Source organism: Felis catus, chromosome B2 (assembly GCF_018350175.1).
Source record: "Felis catus isolate Fca126 chromosome B2, F.catus_Fca126_mat1.0, whole genome shotgun sequence".
Lineage (NCBI taxonomy): Eukaryota > Metazoa > Chordata > Mammalia > Carnivora > Felidae > Felis > Felis catus.
Window position 1 is genome coordinate 32,498,385 of NC_058372.1, and position 21,226 is coordinate 32,519,610.

The following is a 21,226-nucleotide window of genomic DNA, read 5'->3' on the forward strand; positions in this document are numbered from 1 at the left end:
ACGGGCAAGGCCCCTCTGCCAGTGGTTTGCATTCCTGCCACTCGCTGCCCCACAGGGGTATTCCTACACTGGCCGCAATTGCTGGGAAAATTACAGGCTCAGCTCGGTCAGGCTTCCATTGTCAGCCTCCCCATATCCCCCAACTTAGCTGTTCCCATGTGGTGCAATTTTTCTCACCAAGTGTTGTTTTCCTTTTCTCTGCCTGTGTTTGCACGGAATGCCATGAATTTGATATAGTGATTGCCTAACACATATACCACATAATAGTATTTTATTTCTTTCTGAAGCACTGTTTGCATGACAAATGAGTTGGTAACATTTGTGCAACTCCTTGCAGCTGTGCAGTTCCATATATAAGGAATGAGCCTTTCGGCATCAATACTGGCCCCGTGTAGTCTAAGAGGGCTTGAAGCTGACGCTTAAACCAAGTGAACGTTCCGGCATTTCGCAGAGTTACGGTCTGTTTCATCACAATGGATCCCAGGGCGATTTAAAAATATGTACTGAACTAGAGCTGCCCCCAGCAGCGGTCCCCAGCGTGGGCTTTGTCAGCCTGCCTTGTGTTTGGGGACGCTGCTACCGCCGCACATACCCGGGGCCAAGTGACCCCCACCCGCCAAGCCTGTTGTCTTGCCTCTAGCCTGGAACCCATCATGTTGGCAGCTGCGGTTTTCTGCCCCCTGTGGTCTACTCTTTGCCTCCACGGGGCTTCTAGCAGTTGCTGGATTCATCTCACTGGGTCGAACAGGCCTTTGGGGGTAGGGTGCTACCACTCGTAGGGTGCTTGCCAATCAGTGTCCCCCCTGCCCCCATGCCCGCCCCCAGGAAGAAACCTCACCATCTGATTGAGCAAAGTCAATTGGAAAAACCCTCACAAGTCAGTCGTCCCTCTCAGGTCTGGGGCCTCTCCGTTTTCCTCCTAAACTCCTCATTCCAGTCCTGCCCCTTCTGTGGACCGATAGCCCCTCTGAGGCCCTCCATCAACGTTCCCTGCCCCCAAGACCCCATTACCTGCTTGTTGCTGCTCATTTTCCTCCACGTGACCACCCACACCTTCTTCACGGACCCTCGTGTCTGCCCCAGCGCAGGCTTGGCCCGCTGCCTCGCGTGGGGAGTTGCCCGCAAGGCTCTTCCGGGGCCTTCCATGTCAGGGATGGGAACGCATATTTTAAAGTCAACGGCTGCTCTGCGTGCCCCCCCTTTCTCATCACTTTCTTGTGTGTGTGTGTGTGTGTGTGTGTGTGTGTGTGTGTGTGTGTGTGTGTGTTTTAAGGTGAGCAGCTCAGGCTGCGGGCGGTCTTCCTGATTTATTAAAGGCAGAAGAGGAAAAACAAGCTCCAATGTCCAGATCTACTTAGTAACCACATCCACACATTTAGCGGAGGTGAGGGGCCTCTAGGAGGACGTTCTGGATTCCCAGAGGGCTGCCACCCCGCCTGCCGTCCTGCTGACCTCTCTCTCTGTCTCAGCAGAACCTTATAATAACAACAGCCATAAATCTTTTAGTGGCTTCCATTCTCCTTCTCCTCCTGCAAAAGCCCTGCACGCATTTATCAGGTCCTTAAAGATGCTCAGGGACCACGAGCTCCTCCTTGATCCACCTCCTCACCAGCCTCGTGCATCTCACCAAGTTTCCTTGGAACCACATCTCGGGTGGGGTCCCACCGCGGAGTGGTGGGGCACGGGGAGAGCGTGGTTGAAAAGTGGCAACCAAGTGGGTGCCGTCTAGGCTCAGATTTTGACTGGAGTGGTCCCAGCACTGCCCAGCTTCTGGCCGCCTCATCTCGGTGCCCTGGGGAAGAGGAGAGCACCTTAATCTCTCCAGGTCAGCGAAGGGGCAACGGGACTCAACAGAGAAATGCCAGAACAGGTGTAATGGGCACTTACGTCGCCCGCTTTTCATAATCGGCTGAAAATGTAACAAAAGTCTCATTCTTCTGGCCACACTTTGAGATCTGTGGGTTAAGAGTTCCTTTAGAGGCACGGAATACATTCCCTGATGTCAATAGCGAATTGTGTATGAAGAAAAATGTAATGCTTTCAGAACATTTTCTTTTGGGCTTTGTCCATGATTAGATTACACTAAATTACAGAGTACAGATATCAGGCAATTACTCTTTGCTTTTTAACTATTCAATTTCATGGCAAATCCACGTAGCTCAGTAATTATAAAATCATACCGATGTGGTTGCTGAGAAAATACCTCATCATCTCCATCTTGTGAAGCTAGGTTCAGGTCGCCCTGTAATTACCAGTGGTCCTGTTAAGTGTAAAGTACATTCCAGACGAAGAGGGGTAATCTGTAACTCTCCGTAACTGCCAGTTTTCTGGAGAGATTCTTGCAGATTTTGCCAGATAAACCTCAGTAACGTGTGAGGAAGAACGGCGTCCTTACCTGACTGGTTCCTCTGGGCACTCTCCCAGTCTCTGCTCCTGGCTGGGGCCTGGCCCTGGCAGTGGATCGCTTTAACCAGGAGTGTGTCTGTCTTTACTTCTGTTTTGTGAAAATGCGGTCATTTTGTCTTGGCTCAGCTCACAGTCTCCTCCCCAACCTCCCCCCAGTTTTAATTTCTTCCAGGGCTGTGCATGTCCTGTAAGCAATCGAGTCTGCTGTGCTGGAAACTGAGGAACTCGGAGAAAAAGAATTATTTGAGCCAATTGTGAGAAATTGAACAGCGGCAGGAGGAGGAAAAGGAGAGAAGAAAGGAGCCGACACGTCTAACCAGGCGGCTGGGGCACTGTGCATACAGATGCAGGTGGTGGCTGGGTCCCTGTTGCGGCTCATTACTGAGAAGCACATCAGAGGCCGCTGGGTGAGGGTCAGGGACAACAGCGCCGAGCTTTGAACGGGGCTCTAGGTGCTGTGGTTGCGGAGCCAATTCCCATTTTAAGAAATGCAGACTGCCTGGGGCATGATCCCCTCGGGGTCTCATTTCTCTCCTTGGCGCCTATTTCAACACTGCTATTCAGCCCCGGGATCTTAAGGAAAAGCCCAGCGGGGTGGTGGGCGTGGAGGGGGAGGAGGGAGGAGGGGGGAGGCTGGGGGTGGGCGGGGGAACAGAGGTGAGCGCCCCCTGCTGGTGATGGGGGAAGGTAGTCTCACTGTAGGGACAGATCCTGAGCAGAGACACAGGGAAAGACGCAAAAGCAGTGTTTTCTCCATAGAAGGAGACGGTGACCGTTTAATGGTTTTTCTGCTTTTTTGGAATGGGTTCCAGATAATGGCGGGAATGGCGTGGTGGTACTCCGAAGGGCGAGGAGGAGTCTTGGATCAAGTTTTCCCCAACAGCATGCTTTGTAGATTCCTACGTTTCTCCCTCCCTTTTCTCCCCTGCCCTGTGCAGCCCTCTCTCCAATTATTACAGAGTGTTTTGGCAGCGTTTCCTGGGAACCTGCAGCTGCCCTTGGGATGATCAGTACGTGCATAGGAAATTGTGGGAATGTGCAGCATGGAGGGTGTGGGTCCCATGTAAGGCTTGGGTGTTCCTCAGGACCATTCAGAGCACCCCGAAAGGATTGGGGGTCGTCTTGTTCCGGTAACTACTGTCTGTGGCTAAGTTCTTACAATGGTTGGGGTGGGTGGAAATACGGAATGGGCCTCATGTCTAATTGCTGATAACCTATGGGTAGAGGGAGCTGTGTTTCCTCTAAGGCCCCAGTTTATAAATAAATGAGCATCCATTAATGTAACATTAAATTAGAATGAAATTTCCCATCCAGTTTTGTTTAGGAGGCAGAAATCAGTGGGTTGACTGTGGAATTTTGCTGCGGATGCTGGAGCATGCAGTCACAAGGTGATAATAATGATAGTAATTTGCTCGTGCCTGTACCCTCATCTCAAGGCACGTATTACCACCTGGCTTTTGCAAAGCCTCATTGAGGTTAAAGGGCTAGCTGGAAGTTACTCAGCAAGGGGTTGAGTACAGAAGTCTTACGGCTCTCCAGCGCATTTAGACCTTGAGTTTGCCAATAAACAGAAAGTGGAGACCTGAATTCCTCGCTCTGCCACCGACTGGTGTGTGGGCCGAAAATGCCATCTCTCTGGACCTCAGTTTCCTCACCGGCACAAATCTTGCAATTCCGTGGGTCCCACGTGATAATTTGAACGGAGAATTTAGCCAAGGCACACGTTTTGCTACTGTATATGTGCCATTTACAGCTAACTCCCTCTGAGCTTGATTTTTCCCCCCTTTATGCAATGACCCGGGGTTTGGCCTTTAAAAATTAAAATATTAAATAAAAGAGTCGTTTCTGTTTATTTGCCACTTTATTTGCCGGAGGGGGCTTGCTTGGGAGAGAGTATTTTCCTTTGGAGCCCGGCTGTGGGGCATGCAGATTCCGGGGTCTCCCTCGGGTGGGAGGGCGCTCCCAGTTTCATCCACCTTCCCCTGTAGCGGGCTGTCATTTGTCTGTTGGGGAAAAACACAGGAGGTCTGCAGCTTGGTAGATTCAGCGGGTCCACTTCTAAACCTGGCCGCCAACCCAGGGCCAACCCAGGGAGGAGGGGGCGCCCCCAGGGGACGCTGGGCCAGGCTTCTGGAAGCTCTGCCTCTAGCTTTCTCTGTAGCCTGGGGCAAGTCATTTAACCTCCCGGTTCTTCCATTTCAAACACCAACTCCCCACCTCTCTCCTCTCCTCCTGGGGACCCTGAGAAGTAATTAGTGGCTGTTTGTCAGACAAGTCCTGGCTTTGCACAAGTGGCTCCGGCAGACCTTGAAGCGCAGACCTTGAACCGGGCAAGGCCACGTGGAGCTCAGGACTTCGATTTGTAGAACAGATAAAGAAAATGCAGGCTTCTGTGGCCAGACTGCTGCAGGGTTTCCTTCAGAGGAACTGCCCGGCCTGGGTGGTGTTTTGGGAGGGAACACGCGATCTGGAGCAGGGGAAGGGTTGGGTGGGTTGTCGTGGTCAGCTCTGCCAGGAGGGTGTTTGGGAAAGGGGCCTGAGCCATCAGGGCAGGGCCTCGAGATGCCCCTGGCTGGGGAACTGGGCCTCCCCGGTCCCCAGGAGCCATCGGAGCCTCTGCTCTGTGATCAGGCTTCCATCCGAGACGGGGGCACCCTTTCCCGGAGAAGACCACTTCATGTTCTCAAGCACAAGGCAGAAAAACAAATCGCCATCCCCAAACCCTGCTCAGATGCACTCTGGGAATATTAACGTGGGTGGACAAGGCTGAGCCCCAGAGGCAGAGGCGCCCTGCCTCCCGTACCGTTCCGGGCAGGCAGAAGCACCTCACTCAGCAGCCCTTCCAGGGCGGCCCGGTACTTTTCCAGCTGCCTGGAGTTCATCCTCGTTCCAATTGCCACAGGAGCAGTCAGCTGTGAAATAAGGCAGAGTTAACAAGAAGGAAGAGACACGGAGAGCGCCATTAACCCCTGGGCGCCTCACAGGCGGCAGGAGGCACTGCCAGGAGCCACACCACCCTGCGGCCCCATTCTGCCCCATCCTCTGGGAGCCTCGGCCTCCCAGGACCCGGCAGGGAATTCTGGCACCTCCCCCCAACTGGATCCAGGGGCCCGGATCCTGGGAGTCCCCCGGACTTGCTGCCCAGGGACGATCAACAAACCTCCCCTGGTGGGGAAGCTGGGACAGGAGGGGAGGGTCTGCAGGAACCCACTGCCCCCACCCCGCCCCTGTCTTTTCATGTGGGAGGAAACTCTCCCTCCCCCTTCTCCTCAGTAATGATAACCAGCACCGTGAAGCCTTAGGGCGCAGGCGCCATTCTAAACGCTTCGTGTATATTAAGCCTCTCAATAACCCTGTGATGTAGGGATCATTAGTGTCCCCATTCTGCAGAGGAGGAAAGGGAGGACAAAGGGGTAGGATAACTCGCTCCAAGCCACACAGGTACTCAGTAGCAGAGGGAGAAGGTGCTATACCCAGGAGAGCTGACTCCAGGGTCTGTGCCCATGACCACCAGGTCTTCTCTAGCACCGCGGGGACATAGGCGAGACCCCAGAGTTGCTGTCTGGAGGCTCATCACCAAGAAAGGTGGTTGTGGCAGAGCCGGGGGTGCTGAGCTTGCTGTCACCCCCAGAGCTTCCTGGTTCAGTGGTCTTGGTTTGCAAACCAGCTGGCAGACTGGGAGATTGCCTGCCTGTCTGGGGAGCCGCGATGGAGGAGTCCCAGGCCCCTCACCCCCACCCCTCACTGGTGGTGGGAAATGGGCTTGGGATGCCTGAAGGCAAGCAAAGGGTCCCCGTGGGCTCTGGTCTCCAGCCCTGCCGTGTCCTCACCTTACAATGAGGAGGCTGGACGGAATGATCCGGAAAGGACCTCCTGGCCTGTATATCATGTTCTAGGGAGATGGAAAGGGGACGACGGGTACCTCACCCTCAGCCTCCGAGAGGCATTCCACAGGATGTAACATGTGCTTTAAACTGCCTTGGGTGTGGAGGGCAGTCCTGAGGGAGCTCCCCTTTGCCAGCGGAACCAGTCACCCCCAGTTCCTCCTGGGGAGCCCAAGGAGCATGTGGGAAGGAAAGGCACACTCCCCTAACCCCACCACCCAGGGTGGTGACAGCACCGAGGAGGCCATGACCGACCTCCCTGTTTATGGATGGACAGCTGATGGGGTCTAAAGACCCCTGGGTGGTGTCCAGCTCAGTTTTGCCCTGACTGTGACCTTGGCAAGGCCCTCGTTCTCTCTGCATATCAGTCTTTTCCTCTCCCAGGCCTCTTTACAGGGAAGTGTCCCTCTCTTCAGTCCTGGAGCCCTTCCTTCTCCATCCATACCCACCCCCTTAAGAATCCCACTGTCCTGGCTTGAAACTCCAGCTAACTGCCGATGCCTCGCACATTGATGTCTGCAGCCCTGAGCGCTCCTGAAGTCCAGACGGCTATATACACCTGCCTTGTGCGACGCCTCCACCTGGATGCCCACCAGGCATCTTATAGTTCACAGGTCCTGTCTGACCTCCTGACCTTCCTCCTGCCATCCTGCAGCCAACCCATAGGCTTCACCGTCTCCTGAGTGGCAAATCTATCCTTCCAGGTATTCCGGCCCCAAACTTCAAAGTTCGTTTTTACCTTTCTCTTTCTTTATACCCTGCATTCGTTCTTTCAGCAAATCCTCAGAGCTTCTAACTCGAAATTATTTCCAGAACCTGACCACTGTGTTCTGCCTCTACCTTGACTCTTGGATGTGCTAGCAGCTCCTCGGTGGTCTCCCGAATCCTGCCCTTGCCCCTTCGGGCTGCTCTCAACACGGAAGCTGGGGAGACTCTTGTAAAATGTGAATCTGATCATGTCCCTCCTCCGCTCCAAAGCCCCCAGCAACTCCCACCTCAGCAGAGGGAAGGCAAAGTCCAAACAATAGCCTACAAAGTCCACGATCTGGTCCCACCTCCCTCTTCCTCCCTGACTCCCTCTGCTCCAGCCACTCCAGCCTCTTCACTGTTCTTCCACACTCTTCCACCAGGCCTCCTCCTGCCTCGGGGCCTTTGCGTTGACTATTCCTGCCCCCTGGAATGCTCTTCCCCCAGATATCTTTGTGGTTGCCTGCCTCACCGTCTCCAGGTCTCAGCGCTAATACCGTCTCCTCGTGAAGCCCGCTCTGACCACCCTGTTGAGGTTGCAACCCATCCGCCTCCAGTCCCTGCCTTATTTTCCTCCACGGCACCTGTTAGGACCGGCCCCATTATGATGCTTGCTTCTGTATCCTGTCTGTAGTCTGCTGCCCGTCCTTCTAGCATCTCATTTCCAGTCCCCCACTGCAGTGTGAGCTTCACAAGCTCGGAGGATGTATCTGTTTTGTTCACTGCCCTATTGCCAGGGCCCAGAACTGAGCCACGCTTCACACTTAGGGCTCAGTGTCTTCTCATCTGGATAAATGAGGCTGAGAACTTAAGAGCCGCACTGGACAAACTCAAGGTTTGCTCAGGCCGCCACGATCTGTGCATCTTAACGCAGCACTGCGGGCCCCAGGCCCTGGGTCTTAACGCTGTAGTCGTCTCCCTGGGCACCCTTGTCCTCCGTCTCCTGGTGACCGCAGTTGCCCCCTGACTCGTCTCCTGCCTCCACTTGTGCGGTCCCAGGTCTTTCTAAGTCAGATGAGATGACTTCCCTGCTGTGAACTCCCCAGTGACCTTTCAGACATGGTGCCTGGACCACTAGGCCCTGCCACTCTCTTGTCCTCTCCCAAGTGCGCCCTGGCCTTGGGGGCCTCACACCTACCACATGCTTCCTGAGCAGGGCCTTTGCCGGCACGTTTCCTTCTGGGACGTTCTTGCTCTAGCTGTTTGCATCACAGGCTCCTTCTCATCATTCTGGTTCCAAATCAAATAAATGTCACCTCCTCTGAGAGGCCTCCTAGCCAAAGCAGTGCCCCCAGCCCCCACCCCCTCACCCTCTATCATGCCTCCTTACCCGGTGCCTTGAGACAGCTGTGTGTCATTGTTGGTGTCTGTATCTCTCCTAGGATGGAACTTGTTGCCTGAATGTCTGGTTTGCTGCTGTGTTCCAGAACAATCTGTGGCTGGCAGGGGGAACCCTTCCCCACACTAGGTTTCTCTGCATTGTCCCCCTGTCTGCTCACCTTGATAACTTCGTTTTCTTCTTCCTCTGGGGGCTCCACAGGGTCCAGAGGGCCCACTTCCTCGGACCTCTGCTGTACAATCAGGGATTTCTTTTGCCCTTTGTTCCGCTCCTTTTCCTAAGGGCAGAGCACAAATTTGCACAAAACCTGCCATCTCTCCACCGCCCAGATGGCCCTCGCCTGTCTCTGCCCAGGGTGCTAAGTGGTCTGAGCTTCCCACAGGCCAAAAGAGTTCTCCCAGGTGCCTCTACACGAGGAGTTCCAGAAACCCAACGGCTTACAAATGGCCCTCAGAGTCGTTCACCAATAGGTCAACTTGAAGAAGAATCCGTTCCTTTGTAATTCAAGCATTGCACCCAGATTGTTACCGTTAATTAAGTTAAAATGCTGAAAATAAGGGCTGCCCTTCATGCATATTAAGTGTGGAAATGTGTTTTTCTTCGCAGAGAGCCCATAAAAAAGGTGGCAAGACAGCCTCGCCTGGGAGGGCGCCATGGGGTGGCCCAGAAACTGGAGTCCCTGGGAGGTGATTTATAAGAGGCGAGACAGGGAGATGAATTATGGAGGAAGGAGTTTGCAGCTTCTTCAGAGAAATCCCGGTGCCTGGCAATTCTGAGGAGCAAAACCACAGAGCGGATCAACGCAAAGCGTTCTTTGGTTGCCATTTTGCTAGTTTATGTTCTACCGACGTTGATTGTTTCTGCCCAGAGCTAAACCTTACGTGGCATCCTGCTTGCCAGGTCCCGGGGCACCGAGATCAGACACACCTCAATCCTTTGGCTTCTCTAATGACCCCCTTGGGATTCAGCTCTGGGCCTTGCCTGCGACACGGTGATTCTAGAACAATTGGTTGTCCCTTCTGGAGAGGAAGCCGGTGGTAGAGAAACTATGTTTAGAGAGCCTGCTGCCTCTCTTCCATATTTCCATGTCTACCCCTGAAGAAGGGGAGCTGGGGCCGGCCTTGCCTCTGCAAAGGACATAGGCCACTGGGTATGTGGAAGCTTGCCCCGGACAGAGTATGGAGGTGCAGAGGCCATGCGACCTCCCAGAGAACGGATTCGTGTGTTTGTCCCTACTGGAGCCGAGTCTCAGACAGGTGGGACACGACAGTCCCCTCCAGCTCCTCAGGTCAAAGAGAAACAAATATCTGCACAAGATACTCAGAACCGCTTGGCATCTAAAGTAAAAGACACGGGGAGCCAGGTCTGGCAATCCAGTTTTCCAGAGGCCCTGCTGCCTGAGTTCCATTAAGCCTGCCTTGTTTTCTTCCGGGTTTTTTTTTTTTTTTAATATTTTTAAAAATGTTTATTTATTTTTGAGAGAGAGAGAAAGAGAGAGAGAGAGAGACTGCATGTGAGCAGGGGAGGAGCAGAGAGAGAGGGAGACACAGAATCCGAAGCAGGCTCCAGGCTCCAAGCTGTCAGCACAGAGCCGGATGCGGGGCTCGAACCCACGAGCTGTGAGATCATGACCTGAGCCAAAGTCAGACGCCCAACCGACTGAGCCACCCAGGCCCCTTTTCTGGCTTCTAAAGAAGAGGCTCTGACCAGCACTCCATGGGGGACCAACCCCTCGCCCCCTCCTTCTCTCTGAAGACCCCTGCTCAGTTCTCACCTTTTCCCTTCCAACACCCCAGGGAGGCTTCTCCCGCCTCTGAACTTAGCACTTAACCATCAGCATCACTTGCTGGGCAATTAATCCCGTCCTGCCTTGTGCCGTGTCCCTTTGTTTTCTATTGTTAGCAAATTTTTCATACGATTGTATCTGTATCTTGGCTCCTGAGCCTGCTCCTTGAAGATGCATGCCTGGCCTCTCACCCAGGGTGGCCCTTTGTACTATGGAGATGCTCAGCAAATACTTATCGGCTTGTTAATTGAAAATTTCCTCTGAAGGATGGGCAGGGTGGGAAAAGATGTCACTTGTGGGAGCCGCTGTCACCTTTGATTGGTGCTAGTGGGGAATGAAGGCGGCAGGGAGGCAGCTGGAGTTTGGGGTCAGCTTGGGTCTGGGTCCTTCATGCTCCCCTCGATGTCACTGATGCCAGCTATGCAGCTGATTAAACGTGGGTTTCCCCCCAGGGACACTTGTGCCTTAGAGAGACTAACACCACTTCAGCGCTGAGCAGCTGTGAGTCACTTGGACCACGCTGGGGAGGCAGGCAGCCTGGGAGATTTCCTACCCGAATCCTCTGGAGTTCGCTGTGGGTGAAGATGGGAACGAAGGCTTCCGTCTGGGAGGCCAGCATGACGGCCACGTGCACCATCAGCAGGACAGCCACGGCCTTGCGGGACACCATCCTGGGGCTGAACAACGACAAGAAGCTCTTGTCAGGTTCACGGCGCACGCCCTGCCGATAGCTGTGACGTTGAGCAAGCCGCTCGGCCTCTCCTCGTGTGGGCCGGGTGTGGGGCTTTACCAGAGGAGCGCAGAGGCCCTTCTCTGCCCCAGAGAGGTGAACAAGAGCCTGGGAGAGGCCGTCCTGCCCCCGTCACACAACCGGGGGAGAAGCATCCCACACGCCAGCCACCCTCGTTGTTACCGGTGAGGTCTTCCAAAGCTTCCAAAGCTCGTGAAGGGGGAAGGACTCCATGTCTCAGAAGAAAGACTCTAGATTAGCAACAGAATGGTGCCCCAAGACTCAGGGAGCCCTCACTGCTCCCTGGGATGGACCCAGGCCCTGATGACCCTGGGTGTCCCCGGGAGCACCAGGCGAAGACCTTGGGTCTGAAGAGAAAGAGGCTGGGACCCTTTGCCCCGGGGGAAGGCAGAGCCAGATGGAAATTTTCAGCAGGGAGCAGCATCCCGGAGCTGGGAGTGGGGTCTCCACCCCTCTGGGGCCAGCGCTGGCTTGGAAACAGGACTCTTTTGAGCTCCAGCTAGCTGCCTGTTGGTTACCATCTAGAAAGGACAAGAGTTCACCTCTGCCCCGCACCTCTCTCCACCCCACCTCAGAATGCCACGAATGCTGGGGGTGCCTGCGTGCCTGCGTGGGGCCTCCTGTGTCCCAGGATGGGAGCAGGTCTGGAATGGTGGGCCGGAAGGTGGGCCGCCGACAGTTGCCAGGGACCAGGTGGGTGTGGTGACCTCAAGAGTGCAACGGCCTAAGAAATGGGGTCAGAGGGGCGCCTGGGTGGCTCAGTCGGTTGAGCATCCAACTCTTGATTTCAGCTCAAGTCATGATCTCAGGGTCGTGGGCTCAAGCCCTGCCTTGGGCTCTGCGCTGAGCATGGAGCTTGCTTGGGATTCTCTCTCTGCCCCTACCCTGCTTGTGCTCTCTCTCTCTCTCAAAATAAATAAATATTAAAAAAAAAAAAAAAAAGAAAGAAAGAAAGAAATGCAGTCAGTTGGGTAGGCTTCAGGCCCTGTCGGGATGGTTCAGTGGCAGGGGTTGGTGATGGCGCTTCCTGCTGGGTGCCAGCCTTAGTTGATTCCATAAGTAATTACCCGGGTGCTCAGTGTCCCCTTCTAAGCCCTCTCTCACATGATCCTCCCACTCATCTGGGAGTAGATGAAATCTGGGGAAGGGAGGAAGCCTAGAGAGGTGAAGACCTAGGGGGGTCTTCCAGGCTCCACAGCGAGGAAACGAGACCAGGGGCGGCCCCTGCTGCAGCCGGTGTGGGGGTGATCACAGGGTTGCAGATAAAGAGCTTTGGGGGAGTCGGCCCGGGGCTGCTGGTGGGAGAGGGTCGTGCCCTGGACTGGCCTCTAAGTTTCTCTGCGGGTCCAACCCCAAATCCCCCTCTAGAGAGAATCTTCTAAGGTTGCGGGCTTGCATCCTGCCTCTTCCCTGGGACCTGTCTCCTCCGTCATCTGAAGCCACTGCTATGAAGCAGGACGCTCCCTCTGCCTTCTTGCGATCCTTCCTTCCGCCCCGTCCTACTTTCTCTCTCCATCTGGCGAACACTCCATGAGAAAGGATGAGAGAGCTCAGACAGCCAAAGCCTCCCATGCCAGCTACATACAAATTCCTAGTGGGGTCAGAAGACCGCTCACCCACTGAAGGCGGACCCTCGGGAAGCCGAGACCCAGCCCCGGGAGGATCTGGAGGGGAACAGAGGATGGGTGGGGGGTGGAGAGCTCCCAGGCACTCTCCCCCTCCCCGTTCCTACGCTTCCCCGATGGTGTGTCTGTGGAGCCCTGTTTCCCTCCCAGTGGGGACGGATATGTCACATTTATGGCGTCCCATTTCCTTCACAGAGATGCTATAGAGCCCTTTTCATTCCGGTGTTCGCATTTCATTCGCTCCATAAGAATCAATAAAAACTTTAAATAAAAAAAGGCAAAATCCAATTGCTGCTCATTTTCTTGATCCAACTGGCAGTTGGCATGTCACCTACATTCATTTGTGTTTCTGGGAGCTCGGAGTGGGAGAGCTTTTCACTGTGTGATGAGCCAGTGACGTCCCTTTTCCATCTCCAGCGATGGGGCTCCAGCCTTCAAGTGATCAGCTCTGGATAAGCGGGCACCTGTCTCCTTCCTCCCCACCCATGGTACCACCCGACCTGGTAAGAGTTGCCCCGTCCTGTAATCTCTCTAGGGACCAGCTTTCTCCTGAACTTTCCAGAGCAAAGCCTTCGTGCCAAGTGGGGTCCGGTGTCCATGCTGAGCTCTGGCTTGGGTACCTGGCCTGCAGTCAATGGCACCACGCATCCCAGACAGCCTCCTTTTTATCAGGACTTGCACCCACCCCTCCTCCCTCCAGCTTCCGTGCCTCCGGGGCTGTCCTGCCTGTGCTCCCACTATGTATGGCTTCAACCTGCTTCTCTGGAAATCAGCTCGGGGCTTTCAGCCAGAAGCCTAGTTAAGTATTTGAAGGTGGCAGAGGGACTTAAGGGAGATCTCTGGACTGGGCTGGTTTCTGCCTTGGGGCTCAGGCCGAACTCCCCCTCCCCCCGCCCCTCTCCTCTGTGGCTACTCACAGCAGCACGGTCTGGGTGGCACTGACCTTGTCTGTCTCTGCTCCTCCTTTGGTATCTGGCTCATCTGACCCACCCTTATATCTGCTATCTGGCTGGTCTGATGGGCCCTCTAGCCCTCCCTTGGGAGCCCGTTAACCTTTGGCCACACCTTGGGGGCTTTGGGTGGGGAGCCTGGATTCTCGAAGCTCACGGAAACAACAGGCAGGGCCTGGCACGTCGTTGGACTTCTGGGGCTTTCCCGGAAGGCGACAGTCAGGATTTGGTGGAGGCCAGCTTCCACCCAGATGGCACTTTCCCGTCCACTTAGAACTTAGCTGCCGCTCAGAGGGTCGTTTTAACAAAAGCCCTTTCTTTTTTGTTACTTAAATATATGATGTTGTTGAGTGTCTTCAGGCCAGCTCTTTAGTGATCGGATTCTCTGTTGGGCTGTCAGAGAGAGTGCTGTATTAGAAAGATAACTTGCCTTCAGCCTCCCCCCCTCCTCCCCCCCCCCCCCCCGAAGCCCCTCACCAAAGAAAGAAAAGGCTCAGGAGTGTGTGGCAGTTTAAAGCGACTAATGAAAAGACAATGGCAGTCTAGACCCAGGGCTGTGGAGCAACAGAGACTCTGTGGGAGCCAAGAAAGCATGTAAGGCGTGTGATACAGAAGGTTTATGGGTTTGTAGCTTAAATGGGGGAGATGAGACACCTATCCAGGCACATTTCATGGTAATCATATAACTCAAATGGTGAAGTGAAAGATTTAAACAGGGGAGAGATGAATGTAATCTGGAGTCAGGGCTTACTGCTGCTGTTGGCCAGTGCCGTTTCTGGAACACGGTCCGGGAATGCTTGACACGCATGTTCTAATGAAGCCTCAGCGATGCCATGACGTTGGTGCTCTTAATTGTCCCATTTTGCAGATAAGGAAACCGAGGCACAATGAAATAGCTCCTCAGTGACCCCACTGTAAGGTCTCTCTCTCTCTTTTTAAGTCAGCTCTACTCTCTATGTGGGGCTCAAACTCACAACCCTGCCCTGAGATTGAGAGTTGCATGCTCTACCGACTGAGTCAGACAGGGACCCCCAAGGTCTCTCTATACAAGGGTCAAGGCTGGTCGTGGCCAGACATGGCAGAGGATGGGAGTGGGGGCTTCTGGGACACAGGGCATATGCAGGAATAAAGGATGGCATAGGATGGCAGGGTCTCCCTGTGGGTTGGGAGAGGGTCATTCTTGGGTCTGAGTGTGGGCATTCTTAGAAACCGAGCAGAAGGATTTGGATTTGATGGGGGGAGAAACGGGGGCCCTCATAGTGCCTTGAATGGGCTTAGTGGTTGGGTCTGGTCATCAGGGCAGGGCGAGGAGAATCTGGGAGGTGGCTGGGGCAGACTGAGGGTGAAGTCCAGAGGGTCTGGGCTAGCAGAGGCCATTTCTCCAGGAGAACCTCACTGGCCATTAGCACCTTCCAGAGACGCTGCCCCAAACATTCAGATGGGGATTGCTTCTTGTCCAGGCACCCCCCCCACCCCAGTCCTCCAGTCCGCTATGGCTTTTCCTCTCAGAAAGAAACAAGTGCAGGTGCTTCAAACCCAGCCCACATAACCTCTAAACCCCCGGCTCAGCAAGGCTTCCGGCCAGCAGGGTCTCTGCATTCTACTCTGACACCAGGTTAGACCTCGTCCAGCTCGCTGGATCGCCGCCTGTTGTCAGACGGGTGCACTGGGTCTCTGCAGTCTTTGAGATTTATCGCAGAGAAATTAGAGCTTAAAACGCCAGGGCTTGGAACTGAGATGCCACTCCCCGCCCTGCCCCAGGTTGCAAGAGTGGCTTTTAAGACCAGGTCACAGACCTTGGTAGGGACAAGGTTAGCACGAGGGTAATGAAGGAGCCCATCACCTACCTAGGCTCTGGGAGGCTGGTCTGCACAATGGACTCCTGTTGGGGGGGGGAGGGGGGCCGGGGAACACGTCAGTTTCTGTGTCTCTCATGCATAGACCAGGGGCAGGCCAACTATGGCCCACGGGCCAAATCCAACCTGCCACTTATTTTTACATAGCTTACGAGCTACAAGTAGTTTTTACATTTTTTAATAGTTCATAAAAATCAAAGGAAGAATAATATTTGGTGATATGTGAATATATATGAAATTCAAATTTCTGAGTCCATAAATAAGGTTTCATTGGAACACAGCCACTCCCATTCATTTGCTTATTGTCTATGGCTGCTTTGGGGCTACAACAACAGAGCTGAATAGTTGGGCAGAGACATTAAGATCCACAAAGCTGAGAAGATTTATTATTTGGGCGTTCTAGAAAAAATTTGCTTACCCCTGACCTCGACAGTGTCTGGAGTGTGGAAGGTGCTTGATATGTAAAAAATAACAGCCAGACATCAGCTTTTTGCAATGTCACAACATACACTGTGAAGCTGGTATGGATATTATTCCATTTTACAGGTGGGAAAACTGAGGTGAAACAATGGGCTCAAGGTCACAGCTATCAAAATGGCAGGGCCAGGATTCAAAGTTTGGCTTCAGAGGCCACTGTGTTTTTTTGCCGCTTGATGCTTGATGAGTGAGCAGGTAGGATGTCTACAGCTGGGGAAGGCCCTTAACAGTGAGTGCCTTGTGGTAATTCTACAAACCCACCACTTTCTCCTAAGCCAGGTCCACCCCCCTTCCCCCCTCCCCCCGCAAGGTATCTGAGCACAATGCAGTATGAGCTGACCACCCGGGACAAGCACAGGTTGTTCTGGTGTGTTCTTAGTTTTGGAGAGGCCAGACCTGGACCCAGGAAGGGCTGCAGCTGGTGGGCCAGGCCGTCCACCAAGCACAAGGGGAAATTCAAAGCCTCTCCTCACCACCCCTCTGCACCAGGGCTCTGAGACCCGGGCCCTGCCTCTGCTGGGCCAGTCCGGGCTCTGGTCCAGAGACACTCTGTCTAAGAAATGATGGGAACCTCGGAACCCGAGACAGGCCTGCAGTGAGAGATGGGGAGAAAGGAGGTGCAGGAAACAGTAAATAATCTGGGATCAATTCTCTGGGCGTGAATTGCATTATCCTGGAACTCTCCCGTGATTCAGTACTTCTGATCCAAGCAATTTGCAATATTACAGTATGAGATCTGCAGTTTGCCCTGGAAGAAAGGCAAATCAGGGTTCACAGTGAGCCACCCCTTGGAACGTAGAGGAGGACGTGGACTAATGGGGGGCTCTGCTCTGGGGTCACAACCTGCAAAGATGAAGGGGCCTCTCCTTCGTGCCCCTCTTGGCTGTGGATCTTGAGGGTCAGCCCTTCAGGGAAAGTGTCTCCCCGGGGAAATGTCTTCTCTCTCCTCTCTGCTGGGTGCCTTGGCCCTCAACGTGTATTTTCCACGGTCACGGGTCGTGCTTCAGAGACGGAGCGATGGGTGGATAACAAGCCTAATAACGACTACTTTGTCTTTACCATGTACACCGTCTCTCCCTACAAATGCTCAATTAGTGGCTATTTCTCCAGCTAGAAACTGGACAAAAGCAAAAGGGAGGTATAATCTAATGTCCTTCATTCTCCAAACGGGAGTTGCCACGGACGTGCAGCGGCCGAAGCAGAGGGGAGGCGAAAAACCCACTCACATGTGGGCACTTGATTGCCTCTTTCCCCCATGTTGGGCAGAAGCCGTTAAGCTCTCCTCTCCTCCTGACCTTGAAAATATTGTTTGCTGGGTACTGCCATAACATCTTCATTAATGGCCTGGAACAGGGAGGCAACGGCATGTTAATTAAATTTGCAGATGATACTAAATTGGGAGATGTAACAAACATCAGGAGGACAGAGACCTAATATGAGAAGACGTTGGGAGCTCAGAACTACAAGCTGGAAAAGGCTAGGTGAGCTGCTGGACATATGTCATCAAGGCCCCGGGGACACGGGATGAAGATATGGATGGCGAGGGGAGACCAGCAAAGAAGGAAAGCTGCAACTGGGGGCCCTTGGAAGGAGGCATGGAGGTGCACACATGGCTGTGTTTTCCAGATGGTTCCCTCAAAGAGGCAGAGGACGGTGGCCAGGGGAAGACAGAGTTCAGATGAGCCAAAATAGCCCCAGGATGGCTGGGAGTGCCAAAGCTTAAGGTATAAAAATGAAAAATGAAAGATTTCGAAAAGGCCGGCTTGCCCGAATGCTGGTAAGAATTAAATGTGCACCGCTGACGTTAAGCGCAGGCCAAGGAGAGGCAAAGAACACAGCGTCAAGTGCAGGAGTGGTGCGGGGGAGGGGTCCCTCGTGGAGCTAGAGGTGTGTGACTGGGCTCATGAGCAAAAATACTAGTTGATGGTGATGGCACTTGAAACTAGGGCAAGCAAAGCACTGAGAGATGTATTTTAGGCAACAACTGTGCCCTGGCCCATGGGACGCAGGCTTTGGTGACCTGTGGGGTATTTTTATTCTTTTCCTTCTATGGCTCAGGGTCTTTTTTCAGAAGTCACAAATGATTTGTCGAGAAGTGATACACAGCCGACACCATACCCCCAGAACCCCTGATGTAGAAATAGTGTGCGTGGAAAGGAAAACAAACTCGGACAGGGTCTGTCCAGAATTAATGTCTAATTTGTTGAGCTTCTTGTGTGTTACATCTGATACTCGAATTAACATTCCTGCATCTCCGATTTCCTGTTGAGTCCATTCAATGTGCACCGACAACCTGGACCCAAAACAATCCAATAAAATGCTTTCCTGTTCAGTTCAGCTTTGTGGACTATTGACAGTGTGCACAGAACTTGGGGGCTCGGTTGAGTTTTACAATAGCATTCCTGCCGACTTCCCGGTCAATACTTCCCCGGGTGGTTAATATACTCCTAGAAATGTCCCAGTCGCTAACTTGCTTCTGGGTTCCCTTTCTATTTATGGGGGTTTATCGCCAAAGCTGCTGCTATAAAACTTCAAAAAGAGGTCACATAACTTTTTTTCCAGGGACAGGATGCAGGTGCTAAGAGCTGGGTCTATGGGCTGACTTTGGTGGGATTTGTTTTTTTCTGTTCTTTCTGTTAATTGAGCTGGCGACATCAAGTCGCCTTGTAATTGAATTTTAAATATATGTATTTATATTTTTATGGAGGTGATGGGTGTGTGTGAAGAGAAAGCAGATGGCTTTGGAAGTGACGAATTAATTATAAGGGAAGGCAAAGCCTCCGTCTCCTCTTCAACTCCTTCAGGGCAGGTGGCTCCCAGCACCCTGATCCGAGGGCACGAGGCATTGGAACACGGAGGCAGGGACAGCTGACAAATTTTCATAAATGATTAAGGAAGTCTGTGGTTGAGAAAAGTTTGTGCTTTCGTGTTTAAGAAGGAAAGAAGTCTTGGTAGAGGTTTTACGCCGTGTGGATGGGAGCCAAAATCATTTCAAATGTCAGCCTAATCCAGGGTAGATTCAGGCGAAAGGAGCTGGCTGTCCAAACTTTTTTCTTCCAGTGCATCAACCGACCTCTTCCAGTGACTCCCCCACCTCTGCTGGGCTGATGGGTTTTGGATTTGGGGGGCTGCCAGTGGCTGCTAATGGCAACAGCGGGTCACATGCGGCTTCTGCGGTTGACAGCTGTGGCAGTCACACGGACCTCCTTCCCATCAGCCCACTCTGGAGGTGAGTGGCAGGGCTAGGAGGGGATTCTGTTTCTTCTGGGGTCCATGGCCAGGGCTGGGTGGCCAGGTGGGGTCTGGGCAAGTGTGGTGGACGGTGCACGGTGGAGGAGGGTGAGTTCACCCAGGAATTGAGCAGAAATTGTTTGCTGCTCAGGCCTGGTGCTCCAGCCCCTTCATAGATGTCTGGCTGAGCAGAGACCTGTTCTGCCACCACACTGAGCATGCGGCTCAGGTCCTAAACACTTGTGGTCTCTTGTGTGCCACATCTAAGTGAGGTACGTGTCAAATGGGCAGGTCCTAAAATCTCAGTGGGGATAGTAGGGTGAGCCAGAGGCACCACAGGAGCCAGGACGGGGGCAAGACGAACTTGGAGAGAGTGATGTAGATAGATAGCGGCAAGGCTGGCTGCTCCTACCAGGATCTTAAACAAGAACTGCCCAAAGACAGGGGCGTTAGAGCTCGACCTCGCCTCTGGCAGTGCCCATTCCTCTTTTTGTCCTTTTTTACTCCCTAGAGTAATATTCCTTTTGGAAGAGCAACGAAGTTACTGGGAAACTGCAGCCAAACAACACTGCGGGACTTTGAAAGAATGCCCCCAGGTCCCAGGCAAGGCCCAATCACAGAGGTAATTCATTTCATCATTATTCACCCAGGGCTCATCTCATGAATGTTCAACTGTCAGAACTGAATTCCACCCCAAAGAAAAGCTATCCTTAGAGAAGATTTGCAGTTGTTCTTTGTAAAAGAGAGAGAAAAAAGGGGGAATTTATTTAAAATAGGCACATGTAAGCTCCCAAGGGGCAGGAGGTATAAATTGCAAGAACAGCTCCAATCAAACTTGAATCCTCCCGGTTTAGGATTTTCCTAAGGAGGATGGAATATGAAAGGGAACCCAGTATCCCTACTCACTTCCAAGTCACATCAAGGCAGTCAGCTTGTGACAGGAAGATTACCTGCAGGAGGGCTTTATTTGATGGGAAAAGGGTTACCGTCATTTTAGCAGATTAGAAATTCTCTGGGTCTCTTAGGAATGAAAAGAAAATTCAGGGCTTTTACATGAAGGAGTGTGCATAAACCCCCTTTAGACGCTGGAAACAAAAGGGGGAAATGGCCAGACTTGCTTTGTGTTCAATACACAGAGTCATGAGGATCATGAGGTTTTTTTTAAAATTTTTTAAATGTTTATTTATTTTGGGGCGCCTGGGTGGCTCAGTCGGTTAAGCGTCCAACTTCAGCTCAGGTCATGATCTCACAGTCCATGAGTTTGAGCCCCACATCGGGCTCTGCGCTGACAGCTCAGAGCCTGGAGCTTGCTTCGGATTCTGTGTCTCACTCTCTCTCTGCCCCGCCCCTGCTCATGCTCTGTCTCTCTCTGTCTCAAAAATAAAATAAAACCATTAAAAAAACATTAAATAAATGTTTAGTTATTTTTGAGAGAGAGAGAGAGAGAGAGAGAGAGAGAGAGCAAGGGAGGGACAGAGAGAGAAAGAGACACAGCATCCGAAGCAGACTCCAGGCCCTGAGCTGTCAGCACAGAGCCTGATGTGGGGCTCGAACTCACGAACCGTGAGATCATGACCTGAGCCGAGGTCGGACACTTAACTGACTGAGCCACCCAGGTGCCCCGATCATGAGTTTTATGATTCTCAGTTTATGGATGGTCTTGCTGTGTTGTGGGTAATGGGGGGGAAGGGTAGGACTATGACAAAATCTTCAGCCACTGAACCAATCAATGGATAGTTAATGATCACCTATGCAGGGTTCGGCTCTGTGCTAGGCACTGGGTCGGGTGGGGGCAGTGGACACTGATAACACAAGCACAACACGTCCCTGCAGGACCATTTACTCTGGTTGAGAAGGAAAGATGACAGCAAGGAACCAAGGCTGGACACCATGAGATGGCAGTAAGCTCTGGAGGACTCCAGAGGAGAGAACTTCCTTGAGGTCAGAGTCATCAAGGAGGGCTTCCGATGCCTGTGGGGTGCACGAGCAGTATGGTGGGAAGGCACATGAGCCTCAGAAACCTTCTCCACCACTGTGCCACCATCTCTCCCTTTCCCTTCTTTCTCTTCCCTTGTTGCTACATCCCTCTGCCCTCCGCACCTCCCCACACCCCACCTCCACCCTCCCCAGAGACTGAAGACACATTTCAGGCCAGCCGTGTTATTGGATTTTAA

The 21,226-nt window shown here is 53.0% G+C and overlaps 1 protein-coding gene across 3 annotated transcripts; it reads right to left on the reverse strand.

Annotated features, from left to right (window-relative positions):
* Window positions 1–3,049: 3,049 nt before the first annotated feature.
* Window positions 3,050–20,281, reverse strand: MLN (motilin). Of its 3 annotated transcripts, none has more exons than XM_045057003.1 (5): window positions 14,240–20,281; window positions 10,716–13,881; window positions 8,537–8,653; window positions 5,210–5,318; window positions 3,050–4,409 (listed from the first exon to the last, which is right to left on the reverse strand). In XM_045057003.1, the coding sequence occupies exons 2-5, from the start codon at window positions 10,830–10,832 to the stop codon at window positions 4,402–4,404; spliced, it is 351 nt and encodes a 116-aa protein (XP_044912938.1). In that variant the 5' UTR covers window positions 10,833–13,881; window positions 14,240–20,281; the 3' UTR covers window positions 3,050–4,401.
* Between the last annotated feature and the right edge of the window lie 945 nt (window positions 20,282–21,226).